The 16,038-nt window shown below is 45.0% G+C and overlaps 1 protein-coding gene across 1 annotated transcript in view; it reads right to left on the reverse strand.

Moving 5' to 3' along the window:
* Positions 1–12,328: 12,328 nt before the first annotated feature.
* NRCAM (neuronal cell adhesion molecule) overlaps positions 12,329–16,038 on the reverse strand; it is a 310,432-nt gene continuing 306,722 nt past the window's right edge. The window contains exon 28 of the mRNA XM_059934189.1: positions 12,329–14,099. Within this exon, the coding sequence (XP_059790172.1) occupies positions 13,862–14,099 (238 nt within the window). The 3' untranslated portion in view covers positions 12,329–13,861. The remainder of the gene's footprint in view (positions 14,100–16,038) is intronic.

A 16,038-nucleotide genomic window follows, 5' to 3' on the forward strand; every position in this document is an offset into this window, starting at 1 on the left:
CATTTCTACCCGTGGCTGGGAAGGAGACCAGAAGCCGTGTCAGCATGGCCATGCTTCCGCATTTCCCCGCAGTTCTGGGGATAAGTGGGGTCTTCTTGCAGGTCTCCGGATGCACCTGCTCCATGAGTGTTCCCATGGCTCATTACGGATGAAATGGGACTTCTAGTGTTACCTCCATGAACCAGGACTCAGCCCTTCCAAGTTTGGAGAGAGAGATGCAGGGCAGGAAGGAGCGAGAGACAACAGCCCTCGAATCCCATATCCCCTCTCCTCCAAAGACTGCGTGGTCTCTCCCCATATAACCCTTCCCCGTCCTCCTTCCTAGTTGGTTGTCAATGGGAAGCAGCAAGATGCCAGTTGCTGCTCATTTTCATCGCGATATCCCCGTATCTCCACTCAGTACGGCGATGCCGTATTCTGAAAATGCCTTTGATCACTGTGTTGTGAAAAGCTGTTCCATGCCCGTTTTCTTGTACTTAGTATCCAGCAGTATTATTTTAAAATATATCTTTTCTTTTTAGGGCATTGTAACCTTTTTTTCTGTTCCCTTTTAGCCAGAGAAGACAGAAAATAGGTGTGAAGGGAAAGCCACAAACGGGAGCTTTGAAAACGGATGCCTGCGCTGAAGGAAAGACATCTAGGTCTGCCCTGGTGGTCTGGGGAGTCATTTTCATTACTAATGCCCACGGAATGCAGAGTGGTTCCCTAGGCCGAGAGCTCTACTGTCTGGGAGAAGGGGAAAGGAGACTAATAGTCATTTGTTAGTCCCCTAACACCCCCAGAGACTTTCCAGTCCTCGGGTGGTCAGAGTTAAACTTGCTCACGTGGCTCCCCAGGGTTTCCGGAGCCGAGTGGGAAGGTGGTCATTGGTGCAGGCAAGCCTCCACTAGGAGTCTCGGCAACTCGGGTTCCTGGCCACTTAATCTTTGGACAGCCAACCTCCAACTCCATGACCTGAAACTGGCATTCTCCCAGCTACAGCCCGCTTCTGCCAGCCACCCTCTTGCCACCCAGCTGCCCCCAGACCCCTCTTCCCGCTTCCCCAACCTCCCGGACTGCAGCCACCTCGGGCCCCTATCCTAGGGAACTGCCAGCTCCCCGGGCTTTTTCTCACCTCCGGGAACAATCCCCCCTGGACCGCTCTGGTGGTCCACTGGGACAGTAAACAAGCAGTCCTTTTTGGCCCTGTTAGACCCCAGGGCCCAAATCACTGTCATTCCAGGCAATCCCTCTAAATTCCCAAAATGGGAGCCTTCTCTTACAGGGCCCTGCTGGTTAAACCATCAAACGTACACCAACCCATTCACACAAACCCATTCGGACGTCAGGATTGGGCTGTTCACCTCAAAGGGCTTCCTCTGGGGCTGCCCTCCCCCTCCCCGCCGGCTCCTCTTTCCCTCCCGTGGGCACGGATGTCCCGACGTGACACCATGCCACCTGGGACAAGCCCAGGTTCTTGACCTCCTGGTGGGACTTGCCAAACGGACGCCAGGGACTCATCTTCCTCCGGTCAGGACGGCACAGTCCCCAGTACCGACTTACACGGAGCACTGAAGGCTTACACCCTGTCATTAATGACATGCTTGAGACAGGAGTGACCAGGCCCTTTCAATACCCATGTGGCCAGTACTTAAGCCACCACTAATGCACGGAACCTCACCATCGACTGTCGGAACCACAGTGCTCAGGCAATTCCTAATATTTTAGGATTGAGTGAGGTCATACAACAGTCCCAAGGAGAGTGCTTCGAGGACACTCACCTAGCTCTTATGTTCTGTTCTTATCATGGAAAACTCCCAGGCCCAATTTGCTTTCACTTTGGAAGGGGCTCCGTATATATTACGAGGCTCCCAATGGGATATTTGAACAGTCCTGCAAGGCCTACATAACCTCTGCTGCCAGGATTGAAATACCGTACGATTGGAAAGTGCCGTTCTCGGCATCATTTTGATGACCTTAGGCTGAGGGTCCCTCTGAGGAAGCGGTGTGGGCAAATTTGCAGACCAGCTAAAGCAACATGAGGGGATAAACCAACCCTCTCAAGACCCAAGGCCTAGCCTCACCTGTCAAGTTTCAGGGCATCATCTGGTCCTCTAAGGGCTAAGAAATCCCCATTAACAGTCAAACATCAATTACTCACTTTCCCCACCCCCGTCCTCACACTCAGGCAGAACACGTACTAGGTCTTTTCATGTTCTGGAGGCAACCCACCCCTCCTCTCTCACTAAGGCTTTGCCCCAGATGTGCAATCACATGCGAGATTCTGCCACCTTCCATCGGGATGAAGCCCAACAGTGGGTTTCAGAAGCAGCCCAGCGGACAGTCCAGCAAGCCTTCCCTTTAGTCCCCTCTGGCCTCACGTTCCGAGTCAAGTCGTCAGCCACGCCTGACTATGCCTTCTGGGGTCTCTGGACCAGACAGGAGTCCACCTGGCTTCCTATGCGGTTTTGGACTAAGCACCCACGCGCAGTAGCAGCCCAAAATACTCCCCCTGAGTGCCAGTTTTGGGCATCCTCTTGGGCTCTTATAGAAACGGAGGCACTAACAAGCCCCACCTGACTCCTCCAGACCCACGTTCCTATAACGTCCTGGGTTTGAGATGCCACCCAGCGGAAGCTCGACACGGCTACTCATACCTCCTTGGTAAAATGGAAATGGTACCTTCAGGATAGGGCGATACCTGAGGTCAAAGGCCTTTCCAAATTACAGGAGGATGTGGCTTCCCCCATGCTCAGCCCCTTGCCTGGGATGCCTGAGGAAGTAACAGTGCCCCCACCTCCCTAGCTCTGGCTATTTGGGGAGCCCCTTGGGACCAACCGTCTGGGATGGATGGGGAGTTGGTGTTCTTCAGGGATGGCAGCGCCACCATCGTACACGATGCAGCTGGAGGACGCGGCTCCACCCGCCTCGCCTTGGGCACCTGGCTAGTGGAGGAGGCCCTCCAGCTCAGCCCAGGTGATGGAACTCAGCCCTGAAGGAGGCCATACCAAGGGGCCTTTCACAGATCCACATTTTCAGGCTCTTGGGTGGTTGCTAATGGCCTTGTGGTTTGGTCTAGCCGTTGGCTAAGGGGCAGCTTTCTCACAGGAGGCAAGCCCACCTGGGGGACCAGATATGCAAGGAATTAGCCGAGTCCCCAGTTGCTATCATTTCTACTCACATTTCCGCTCACACTAATGGCGCCATATCAGAAGCTATTGTTAACAATCCGGCAGACGCCCCCGGCACTAAGCCCTCCACACTCCACCCAGACGCCTCAGGGTTCTGGACTGTTCCATCAACTCGAGAAATGGGCCACACAAGTTTGGGTCACTGGGGAGCTGCTGTGCCTTAACAACCTGGCCTCAAGGGAGGGGACTTCCCTCTCCAGCAGCAGCCAAGCTTGCGACAGACCAACAAGTGCCTTCTCTGCTCCCAAACCAAACAGAGGCCATCCAGCCGGGGACATACTCCCAGGGAGACCGACCACACTCCTGCTAGCAGACCGATTTCCTTGGCCCACTGCCCCCTTCTGCTGGGGCTTCCAGATAGGGTGTCACAATCACCAATACTTACAAGGGACCCCTCTTGGCGACCCCTACCCAGAATTCCTCTTCTAGACAGGTCATCCCTTTCCTGTTTATTCCTGCTCCTTTTGGATGGAGAGACATCACTGATTCTGACCAGGGCACCCACTTTACCTCTCAGGACACTCCACGGTGGCCTCTCCAACCTAATATTCTTCGCGTCTTCCATCCACGTTAGGGCCGCAGGCAGCTGGCCTCACGGAGCATCTTAATGACCTTCTTAAAGAGGCACTCCTTAAATTACTTTCAGGCAAGTGGTCCCCGAAAAGGATCCAACTCTTGCCCCGGGCATTTCTAGCCAATAGCATCGCTATTGATAGCCTGAGACCAGTACAAGACACACCTATATTGTAAATAAGGTTTTATTGGGCCTCAGCCACACCCACTTGTTGAAGTATCGTCCACACCTGTGGCTGATTTCCCTGCACAGCCGAGTAGTTTGGGGCCTCAAAAGCCTCAATTGTTTGCTATCCGGTCCTTTACAGAAAAGGTTTGCCAACCCTGCTCTATTGTGTGGTGTTTGGCTTGCAGGAGGGCAAGAAGGGTAGGCAGTATGGTTGGGAAACTAGAGATGAAGAGATGTTACGTGTATTCAACACACATTTTGGAAAAAACGTAGTGAATTGGCTGTTGGGTTTGCTGGGCGGGGAAGGAAAAAAACAATGACTCCTGAGAGTTTTGCCTTGATTGAGCCAACGTGAGGCTGGTTACTGAGATTGGGTGCATCGGGCAGGGAAGAGTTAGAGAATAAAACAGCTCAAGACTGAAATTTTGAACAGGTTAATTCTGAGATGTCAACGCCGCCTCATTTGGATGGAGAATTGAGAGCTAGGAAACAGATGCTGTTAAGGCCCAGGAGAACAAACATGAGAGACAGCAGGAAGGAGGAAGGACGGGAGTGAAAAGCCTGGGAGAGAAAAATAAGAGAGAAGAGGGAAGCCATGAAGCACTGGGTTGAAGAGGTCAACAAGCCAGGGTTTTGGAAAAGCCTCACAGGTGGACTTGCCACACAGAGACGCAAATTAGAGGGGGACTGTCTCCCAGGCCTTGCGAGGTTTGGGTGTGTATTAGAGCCGACGTGCATCCTCAGATGCCTGACAAGACAGCCGTCCACCCCACGGCCGGGTGGAGTGGGAGAGATGGCTTCTGGAAGACCTTCCTCTAGAAGGCAGGCTGGGTCCTGATCCCTGCATTTACCACCTGGAGATGGGGGCAGAGCCAAAGGCCCTCCACCTCCCCGCCGCCTCCTTGGGCAGGCCATCCAAAGAGAGAACCAAGAGAGGAGTCACTTAGGCCCAGTTCCTTTTTTCTTTAAAAACCAGTGTTATATTGCATCAAAGCTCAATGAAACTGTAGAAAAATGAAATAAAGTAATTAAAAAAAACAGCAATATTGATATAACTTACATACTGTTGTCCCCAAACGAACAGACTATCAGTTATTTCCCCAGCAAAAACGTACTTCTTCTGGATCAGAAAAGAATTGCATTTCCGGACCTACAACCATAAGGAGCCACTGAGCAAATACCCCCCAGCACGGGAAGCAGCAGGCTTTTATAGAGGGAGTTGGGAGGGCGTGAGTAAACAAAGAGCCTTGGCTTCTCATTGGCTGAGTCCTTGCCAGGAAAGAAGAGGAGTCTTTTTCCTGTTTGGCTCTGCTATCAGCACAGGGCATGAGAGCTCCCCCTTCTGGTCTCCCAATTCAGTTTGAGGTTTCTGTTTTATAGCTTTTTACAATACGATAAAACATACCCATTTTAAGTATATAGTTTTGAGTCCTGACAAATAAACACACCCCTGTAAACACCACCATAATCAAAATATAGACCATTTCCATCATCCCTAAAAGTTTCCTCAGCCCCTTTGTAGTAAATCCCTCCCCACTCCTCGCCCCAGGTAACCGCTGATAGGCTTTCCATCAGTGTAGATTAGTTTTGCCTGTTCCTGTGTTTCATATAAATAAAACTTGTTTGGCTTCCTTCAGCAGAATGAGTTACCTGTATCAGTAGTTTATTCCTCTTTATTGTGGATTAGTATTTCACTGCTATGAATTTTGGTATGATATAACAGAATTGTTTATTACTTGATGATAGACATTTCAGTTATTTCAAGTTTTTTGCTATTATGAAAAGAGCCTAGTTTCTTCTTTTAATCTCAGAAGGTAAATCACTCCCATACCTACAGGTGGGAGAGGAGAAAGGCTGGCACGTAGGTAGAGTGCTGTATTTCCCACACGTTAGGATGCATTAGAATCACCCAGAGTGCTTGCTAAAGCACAGGTGCTGATCTCCACCCCCAGAACTTCTGACTCAGTAGACCTGGGGTGGGTCAAGAATTTGCATTTCTATCCAGTAGTGCTGACACTGCTGTTCCGGGGACCACACTTTGAGAACCACTGATCTTGTGGGGTCTCCTAGAAAAAAAGGACAGGGAGGGGAAGTGACCTATAAGGGGGTACTGTACTCATCACAAGCCTCATTTATACACAGACCTGATCACTCTCAGATACACGTAAGCCTAGGGATGGTTTATCTTAACAGCTTTATTGAGGTATAACTTACCACAAATTCACTTGTTTTAAGTATACAATTCAATGACTTTTAGTAAATTTATCAAATGGTGACATCATCAACACTGATCCAGTTTTAGAACATTTCCATCACTCCAGTAAAATCCCTCCTGCCAATTTACAGTAATCCCTGTTCCCGTTCTCAGACAAACGTTAATCTACTTTCTTTCTTTGTAGTTTTGCTTTTTTGGACATTTCAGTAAATGGAATCACATAGTATGAAGTCTTTTGCGTCTGGCTTCTTAATTTAGCATAATGTTACGGAGGGTCCTCTATGTTGTTGCAGGTATTAATACTTAAAAAAATTACCAAATAATATTCCATTTAATTGTATGGATTTATTGTTTAATTGCACAGATAAACCACATTGTGTTTATGCATTCATCAGTTCCTGGACGTCTGGGTTATTCTTTGGCTATTATGATGAATGCTGTGAACTGTTGCATACAAGTCTTTGTATGGACGATTTTTTCATTTCTTTTCGGTATATACCAGAAGTGGAATTTCTAGGTCGTAAGGTAAATTTATGTGTAACATTTTAAGAAATGGCCAAACTGTTTTTCAAAGTGGCTGAACCATTTTATAATCCCACCAACAATGCGGGGTCCATTTTCCCTACATATATTGTTGTTTTTCATGGGAGGAATACAAGAGAATTTGAGATCAACCTGTATGAAGAAATATATTCAAAAACACTGTTCATTAAATATTTTAAGTGCACACACAAGTGTGTGGAAACGTGTTGTTTCTCCACGCTGGTTTCAGTCTTGGCTGCACATTAGAATCATCTGGGGAGCTTTGAAAAACGCTGATGCCAAGCTACCTCTCAGACAATTAGAGACACCATGGGGGGGGGGTTGGGCAGGCATAAGGACTTTTAAAGCTCCCAGGTGAGTCCAATATGCAGGCTGAGTCTGCGTGCACATGCACACACACATGCGCAAAGTTTGTTGATTAAAAAAAGTTTGCTGAGTCATTCACTGAGATAATTGCTAAAGAGTTACAGCTGAAGCAAGACAGTGTCTATAGGACACACTGAATGAGACTGGAGAGGTTTGATGGCTACAGGAAGAACAAAGAATACACTGTCTGGCGAATAGTAGCTTTTGTGATTATCATCGTTTACTTTTCCTGGGATTAGTTCAACTTTTTCAACCTTTTTGACCATGAAGTGGAGGAGAGAAAATGATAACGGAAGGGAGTGAATGGGGAGGGGAATCAGGTTTTGACGGTCTGTTAGTTTTCGAAGGGAGAGACCTGGTGTTTAAATGTCAATAGACAGTCCCGTTGAGCAGAAGAAGGGTTAAGATGGGTAAGAATCCACCAAGGAGAAGTTCCCAGATGCAGGTAGAAGGGCTGATCCCCTATTTTAACGGAAGGCGTATTGCAGCAGGCATTGTGGTTTGCTAGCAGGAAGATGAGGGAATTCCCATCTCTATTTTTTTTTCTTTCTGTAGTGAATTGTGATATAAGGTCATTTTGTAGAGTCTGATGTGTTGTGAGGCTGTGTGGGGAGAGGGGTTAGGGCTGAATGTTTGAGGAGAGTAGAGAAGATTTGAAAGAGCCATTGCTGAGTGTGAGAATATAAGTTCACCTGAGAAAAATAAGCAGGGCCGTGTGGAGAGTAGAACCATTTGAAAATTTTATGATTTTATAATGACACCGACCTCTATTCTATTTCTCAGCTCCTAGGGGCAGGCGGGAGAAAGCAGACAGTAGACTGATCCTTAGGAACATGATACCTCCACAGGGCAAAGGGCTTTGGGGTAAAGCAGGAGTGTTTCAAAAATAATGGACTATAAAATCCATGCTGGAAAAGGGATGGAGAAAGAAATACAACAAACTTACTTAAATTAAAAAAAAAAGAAAGACTCCCAAAGTAGTGGTTCCCAGTGGGGAGAGGGAGAGGGGAGGGGCAAGACAGGGGAGGAGAGGGGAAAAAAAAGAATAGGAAGAAGCTTAAGGGGACAGTGGGTTGGAGGGGAGGTTGTGGGCAGAGAGCGGGAGGCTTAGATTTTATTATTAGGGAGGCACAGATGTGAAGGAGCGAGCCCGGGGGTGGATGGATTGTCCACGCGGGTGATGGCAAATCTCACTGTCTCCACTTCCTCACTTTGTACTCACTTCTCAGCTGTCTTCAGTCTGTCACTACACTCCACCCAATGGCTTTTCCTAAGGTCTCAGATGACCTCCGTATCTTCAAATCCAAAAATCTTCTGCTCATGATTTTGCTTGACTTTTCGGCATTAAGTGACACTGTAAACCATTCCCTGTTCTTGAAGTGGTCTCTCTCACTGGCTTCCAAGACAACGCACTCTCCTTATTTCTTCCCAACTTCTCGGGCTCCTGTTTATTAGTCTCCTTTAGAGGTCCAGCTGCCTCTTCCTAGCCACTCCCTAAGGGAGTTTCTTAATAGGAGGTAATCCTCAGCCCTCTTGTCTATATTTTCCCCCTAGGCAATCTCATCCTGTGCCTCTTGGCTTCAATCACTATTCATCACCTTAGAAGTTTCTTTTGAGCACTAAGCCCATATATCCAATTGCTACTAGTGACTTCCACTTGGATGTCTCAGAGGCTTGTCAAACTCCTCATTTATTAACCTGAACTCATAACTTACCCCAGATCTGGTTCACTCCTCATGTTCCCACCTAAGTGAACCTCATGTCTGGTTAGAGAAGTCAGAAATCTCAGTGCCATCTTTGATGTCTCCCTTTCCCTCAACCTCCCATATCTGATCTATCACTCCCATCAATTTCCTTCCTAAATATCTTTAGAATCCACCTGCTTCTCTCCATCTCCAGTGATATGATCTGGATCCAACCTCTATCATCTCTTGTCTGAACTACTGTGAAGCTTCCCAGTGGCTTTTATCTACCTCTGGCTCTTTTCCAGCCCATTCTCTGCACTAAATCCTATGAATTCCGCCTCCTCCCCAAACAGATCTGGTCATATAACGCTTTACTTCAACTCCTTCAATTACTCCCCTCTTTCCACTGCCCCTTGAATAAATACAAAAACCTATCCTTTGGTGCTCAGGACCTCTGGCCCCTGCATCTGCTCTGGGCACACGGGCCTCTGCTGGGCAGCTGCTTTGTCCTGCCGTCTCCCCTGGGTCCTACTGTCCCCCAGCTCCCAGCTCCTCAGGGAAGCCTCCCACCGCTCTGAACAGGTCAGCCTCCTCCATCACTTGCTCTCATGGACCGGTGTTCCTTCCCTTTGGAGCGCTTATCTTGGTGGAATTACACAGTCATTCAGGTGGTTATCTGATTAATGTCTGTCTTCTCACACCAGACTCCAGGCACCGTGAGAGCAGGAACCACATCTGGTTTTGCACATCTGGACCCTCCCCACTCAGCAAAATGCCTGGTGGTCGTAGGTGCTCAAACATTTTTTTTTTTTTTGGCGGCGGCGATGACTGAGAATCACAGGATTTAAGCAGAAAGGGATGTTAGAAGTCATCTGCTTTCTGTCATTTTAAAGTTGAAGAAACGGAGGCCTGGAGAGGTGGGAGAGGGGGTCTCACTTGTACACAATTCCACAGCTGGTTGATGGCAGACCTGGAAGGTACACGCTGGTCTCTTTCTACCTCAACCTGGGAACTGTTTGCTTGTTTGTTTCTTTAACATAAATCCTCTGCGAGTATTCTTTCCCTCTGCTGCTTTTTCTAAAGCGCAAAAGAAAAGCTGTCTGTGCTTAAACTGTGCTTCTTGTGCTAACCAACCACAAGACATCAAACCACTGGGGGCAGACAAGATGGCACGATCGGGAGAAACGGGGGACCACTTTCGGGACCCGCCCCTCCTTCAGCCCCACCACCTGGCAGGCGAGGGGGTATCTGGGGGGAGCCAGGAGGCCCCCTACTTCTCCTTCTGTCCCTGCTGATGGGCTGCCAGCCACCCAGCCACAATCAATACGAGGGAGGAGATTAACAAGGCTCAAGGTGACACAGGCATACTCCCTGGAGGTCGTGAACTCGTCAGAGGAAGCTGGTAACTGCATTGTCCCCGGTTACAGCAGGCAATCATTTTCTGCGTGATCAGACCCAGTCTGACTATCAAAGGCGGTTGGCATTGTTTCTCCAGAGGCTTCCTTTTCCTGCAGTTTCTTTTGCATTGAATAAAGTACGGGAGCCCTCTGGTGGTAATTTGTAGAAAAATCTCATGAGCCGGAGAGATTTGCTGAGTTCAGGTGAGACTTCTCAGTTCTTTGCATTTCTTTCCTTTGCCTCCACGAGCTATTTCCAATTATTTTATCAGACATTAAAAGTAAACGCGGTTACACTGGGTTATATCAATTGTCTAATTTCTTCTTCACCCTGCAAAGTCAACTTTATAAATACAGATCTTAAGGAACTGAATGATAAAAAAAAGTTTGCTAAAATTACTTAAATTATGAAAGTAAAATTAATCATTACGCTTTAAAATACAGAAATATCAATTACATTTTTTTGGAGAAATTTCACATCGTAGGTCCTCAATAAAATTTGAAATTTACGGAAAAAAAAAAAAAGGAAACCAGGGCCATTACAAATCATCTGAACAAGAAGGCATCAACAGACCAATGCTTTTTGTAGTCAGGCTTTACAGCTCGCCAGCCCCCGTTGCTAAACAGAGCTGTGACTGATGACGTGGCCTGAGGATGTAGATTGTGAATCTGGATCACGGTGTAGACTGGAGACCCTGACTTGCTGCTCAGAAGTGAATGCTCTCCATGGTAAAAAGACTAATAACAAGGTCTACATAGGGTCTATTAGCATCTTACGTTGATGTATATATCATGTTGTTATCCAAGTAACCGTATAGGGAGAGGGAGCTCTGTGCCAGCAGAAGGTCTTGTGGATGGAAAGCTGGGACCAGGGGACCAAGGGCAGGTGGAGGGACAGAGGAACAAGCCAGGTTTCGGCTGTTTGCAGAGCTGGACAGGTGTGAGACACGAGAAGAATTGGGCTGTTGAGAAGGGGGTGGATGACACACCCGGGAGTGATACCTGTCAACGCCCAAACTGTGTCATCAAGCAGGAGAGGTTAAGGAATCCAGTTGCCGTGGCCGGGGACAGTGGAGGTCCAGGAGGGCAGAAGAGAGGGTGACCGAAGGCACCAGGGAACAGGCCTGCAGAGGTCAGGCTTCAGGAAAGGAAGCAGCACCTGACTTCTCAGACTGTTTCTCCAAAGGCTGGTAATATCTACTTCGCCTTTGCATTACAATGTTTGATATGCCCTTCTTTTATTAGCTCTCTTTTATATTGCGTCCAGTTTTGCATTTAATTTCCTCTGCCTTTTAAAAGCAAAAATCAAAATTTGCGTTATTTTAAAACATTAGCAGGGACTTCCCTGGCGGTCCAGTGGTTAGGACTCTGCACTTCCACTGCCAGGGGCCCGGGTTCGATCCCTGGTCGGGGAAGTAAGATCCCGCAAGCCGCGCAGCACGGCCAATAAAAAATTAAATAAAATAAAACATTAGGAAATCTAGGTTTGAAGAAGTTAAAAATCACAAAGAGATCACGACTGTTTAATAGTCACTTTTTTGACGGAAATCCAGTCACATCTGCCTGTACCGTTACATATACCATTACTTGGACATTCACACTCCACTAGGAACATGATATATTACAAAAGAGAGAGGGACTTTTAAAACCACATTTAATTTTTAATACAAACTCTGTTGCACAAGTACAGAAATGACCCCTTCATGCACAAATTTAGCATCTACCATTATGGAAGAGGAAAAACTGTACTTTTCTTGTCCCCGCACACACTGGCAAATTTTAAGTAACTTATCTTTGTGCTCTCGGATGGCAAGGCAGCCTGTTTTGTCTTTCTGGATTTCCACTAGAAAGGTTGATCTGTGAAAAGTGAATATTGGAGATATGAAACTAGGTAGGGCCACCTTTACCTGGGATTACTTCAAACTGTGCTTAGGCAAAGCTCTGAAGATTTCTTCTAGAAACCTGCTGTCAATATGGAAAATAGTTCACTCTTTCAGTTTCACAGCAAAAAAGGGAAAATAAACACCCAAAAGGCATTTAAGTAAATGCTTTCCAATCCCATGCACTGTATTAATTAGCTAACATCTTATACAGTACAACATAAACATCGCTGGCATGTTTATTTGCACGTAACACCTATAAGCATATAGCATCTACACTTTAAGTGTATTTACAGATTCAACAAAATATCTACATATAAAAAGCTTTACTTAAAATTAAACTTGATGCAAGTTATGAGAAACCAATTTATTGGCAAATGAAACTGAGCATTCCTTCAACCATAGGTTGTTATAGAATTTCATATTTGGAAGGAAACCATTTGATAGATATTATTTATGAACGTGATAGAATATATACGCTTCTTTTTGAACCTGGAGATGTAATCCCTTTGACTGTTGGCCTTGTTAGCACTTGTCAGATTTCTTAGATCCTGCAAGGTGTCCATGCAATTTGTATACACACTGTTTAATGCTGCAGAGTTTCAAAAGCTGCCACATACATAAAGACTTAGAGGAAAATACATTCCTGTTGGTGTGCTGTTGTATCCTGTTAGTTTTGGAATAACTTGGTTTTTTTTTTTAATTTTCTACCTACCAAGTTGACATCTTTCTTACTGAATGTGACTTGTATTCATAGGACCCATAAAAGACCACAAAATCATCACTTGCTCCAGTTGGTGATAAAGCTTTCCTTTTTATACCTATGGGGGAAATCATGCTCCTTAAAATAAACTGTCTTCCTAATTTTATTTTCACAGTTGCTTTCTTTTTTTCAGCATTGCAGTTTTCATGAACTATGCTTTTTCAAAGTTACTTTTAGACAATGATAGTAATCTAGGACTCCGAGTCGACTGTACCGAATGATACAGTAGGCGGTACGTTGTGGAATGCTTATCGTCTGAAGGCACTGCATGTGTCTTGCCCTGTGCTTTCTGGAATAATTTTTGACACTGAATTGGAGTGATCTGTTTGGTATTCTCTCGGTCTGCCACAAATGCCAAGATGCACTGCAATACGCATTGTTTATGCCTAAAAAGCACTGAAAGGAGAGAGGATGTCAAAGGTAGAACACTGTACCGTTGTAATACCTGGACGATTAAGAAGTCTATGGAGTAAGAGGGGCAAAGAGCAGGTAAGAGAGTGTCAGTAAGCATCAGCAAACGCACCTGTCATAATTAACTCATTCAGCAAGGAGAGACTGTACACACTGTCCTAACAGTCTCCCAAAAAGACTAACGACAGCTAGACATAGAGTCACCAATTTCACGACAATGCCCACAAAGACACTGAAGTTCTAGAGAATACTACAGTAACACTCTTGACAATGAAAACGGAATTCATATTTAGGGGTTTAGCGGAGGAGAGTATAAACAAAGTACCAACCCATGTTTGAATAACATACACAGGTATATTCTTTAAAGGTGTAGCATTTTTCATGCATCCTAGTGAACTGTATCCCGAAGAGGGAAGAACATGATCTGTTGATGACACTGTGTTATTTTTTATCAGTTCTTAGGAAATCAAGATAACCTATGTTGAATGAAAAAGTATGCACTTTGCACTGCAGTTCACATTAAGATATCATTTGACTGAGTTAGGTTCTTGCTTTGATGGTTCTCATCATATGAACACACAGCAGAACACAGACTTTCTGCCTCAATGTTCAGAGTATGAGAAGGTGGACAGACAAATACTTAAGATAAACATTCGAGAAAAGTGGGATATTGGCAAAGAGCTCACAGATTAAACAAAGGAATTCATGGCGTTGACCGGAGATGGTGCCTCTGAGCTTTCGTTTCCTTCAGCTGGTTCTTTCTCTTTCTTACCACTGTACTGTCCAATAAAGGAGCCGTCCTCATTGAACTGGCCATTCACCCCCTCTCCATAGTCAACTAGGCTGTCATCACTATCTTCCTTTTTCACAGTCCTGTCTGAAGGTGTTCGACTGCCTTTTTTTAAAGGCTTGTGGTCTTCTGCATCACTGGAAAAAAGAGAAAACATTTTCGTCAAGACTGGCATTTAGGTAAAAGGCTTGGTTCCCAAAGATCATGCATGCAAATTATGAGAAAGCATTTGGAGCCCTGAGCTTCTCTAGCCCAATTTAATCGTCAGGTGGCCTCCAAAGACCGGGACATGGTTGGAATGAAAGGCAAGTGCAGAAATGGTTTAATCATGAAGTCTTCGGTAGGTGGATGGCTTTGTAGGGTGCATGTCAATATCAATGACACATTCTGGCTACTGATTTGGAAGCAATTCGGAAATCATCACAAGCATTACAAAAGGAAGAATTGAGAAAAGCTGAAAATCATCACTACTTTAATAGAATTAGAAAGGGGGTAAAAGCTTATGAGAAGTTGAGAAGTTAGTATGTTAAACTGCATAATATCTCTGATTCCTTGGATATGAATGGAGAATGATTTTGGTTAAGTGTGAAATATGGATTTTTGTTTTTCTGAGCAAGAAGCAAAATCCTGCATCTCAAATCTTTTTGTTACTGAGTACAGGCCAGACTTGTAAACTTGAACCTTACCTTTCAAGAGACCTACACATTCCATTAAAAGGATGCAGAAGAAACAAATGAAAATAGCCTAAGAAGAAAAGCAAAATCCTTATACTGATTGTATACAGTATTTTTTTTTTTTCTGTAAGAATTTTAGTTAATGGGTAAAGATTTATTAATTTGGAAAGAGACATACTTTAACTTCAGGGCACTGCATCTGTACTATTAATGGCATGTCAATATATTCTGAAGAGTGTGAGTGCAAATGCAAAAGCAAAGATTTCCTGCCCTCACTTTTACCTTACTACTCCCTTCTCCGCAGTGTGGAATCTGAGGAGTGTAATTTTATAAAAATGTGTAGGACTCTCTCTCTATATTTGCTTATGTCTCTTTTGAACCCCTAAGCACAATATCTGGAAGTAGCAGAGTAATCACTATGTTTAAGAACATTCACTCACACGTCAAGTAACTAGGTATGCATACTGACCTAGTCCCTAACAGGTAACATTTGGTTTCAAAAAAAAAAGGAAAAAAAAGGCAATGACATCTTTTGTATTCTTTCAAAGAACAAAAATCCAAGGCAAAAATGGGAAACATAAACAACATTAGTAAAAAATAAAAAGATTTCATGTAAAAGACAGGTCCCATGAGCTGCAGTATCTCACCTAGGAATTTGTGTTAGGATTTAACTGCTCCCTCTCCTTTGAAGAGTAACTCTTTTTTATTTTTAGCCAAGATACAAATATTTCACGATGCACAAACATTCTGGCTCTTCGGCCAATAATTTCTACTAGGGTCTCCAGTTTTTCACCAAGGAGAAAATTTCAAGACTAGAAAATAATACTGGCTTCACATGACTTTGGCATATGCTATTGAAAATTACCTGTTTTAGCAATACACAAGTGCTTGTCACAAATTAAATAAATGATATTATCGTTTTAATAAACAGCTGGGGAGGTATCACAGAGTCTTGGGGTGGCCTGTGTTTGGGGCATTGTAGGGAACATAGCATCCAGTTCTCCAACCCATTGTAAGAATAACTTGCACATTTTTGGAATTTAATCATTAGCTTCTAGGCTGCGCTTGAATACTTCCTGTGAAATACTGCCCATGACTTGGTGAGACACTTAATTCTACTGAGGATTTCAATAGTGAGCAGAATTTTGTCACCTGGATTCCAACTATTAGTATTATTCTGCTTTGTAGAACTAGTGTTCCAAGGTGTACACTCCAGGAAATTCTAGTCTATGGCATTTCTTTGATTCATCCATCCATCCATCCATGATACAGCTAATAAATGTTTACTGAGTGCCTACTCTAAGACATAATGTTCTAGTCGTACGGGATAGAGCAGCAACAAAATAGACTAAAGCCCTGACTTCACTGGGCTTACTTCTAGTAGGGGAAAATACAGACAATC

Source organism: Balaenoptera ricei, chromosome 9 (genome assembly GCF_028023285.1).
Source record: "Balaenoptera ricei isolate mBalRic1 chromosome 9, mBalRic1.hap2, whole genome shotgun sequence".
In the NCBI taxonomy this organism is placed as follows: domain Eukaryota; kingdom Metazoa; phylum Chordata; class Mammalia; order Artiodactyla; family Balaenopteridae; genus Balaenoptera; species Balaenoptera ricei.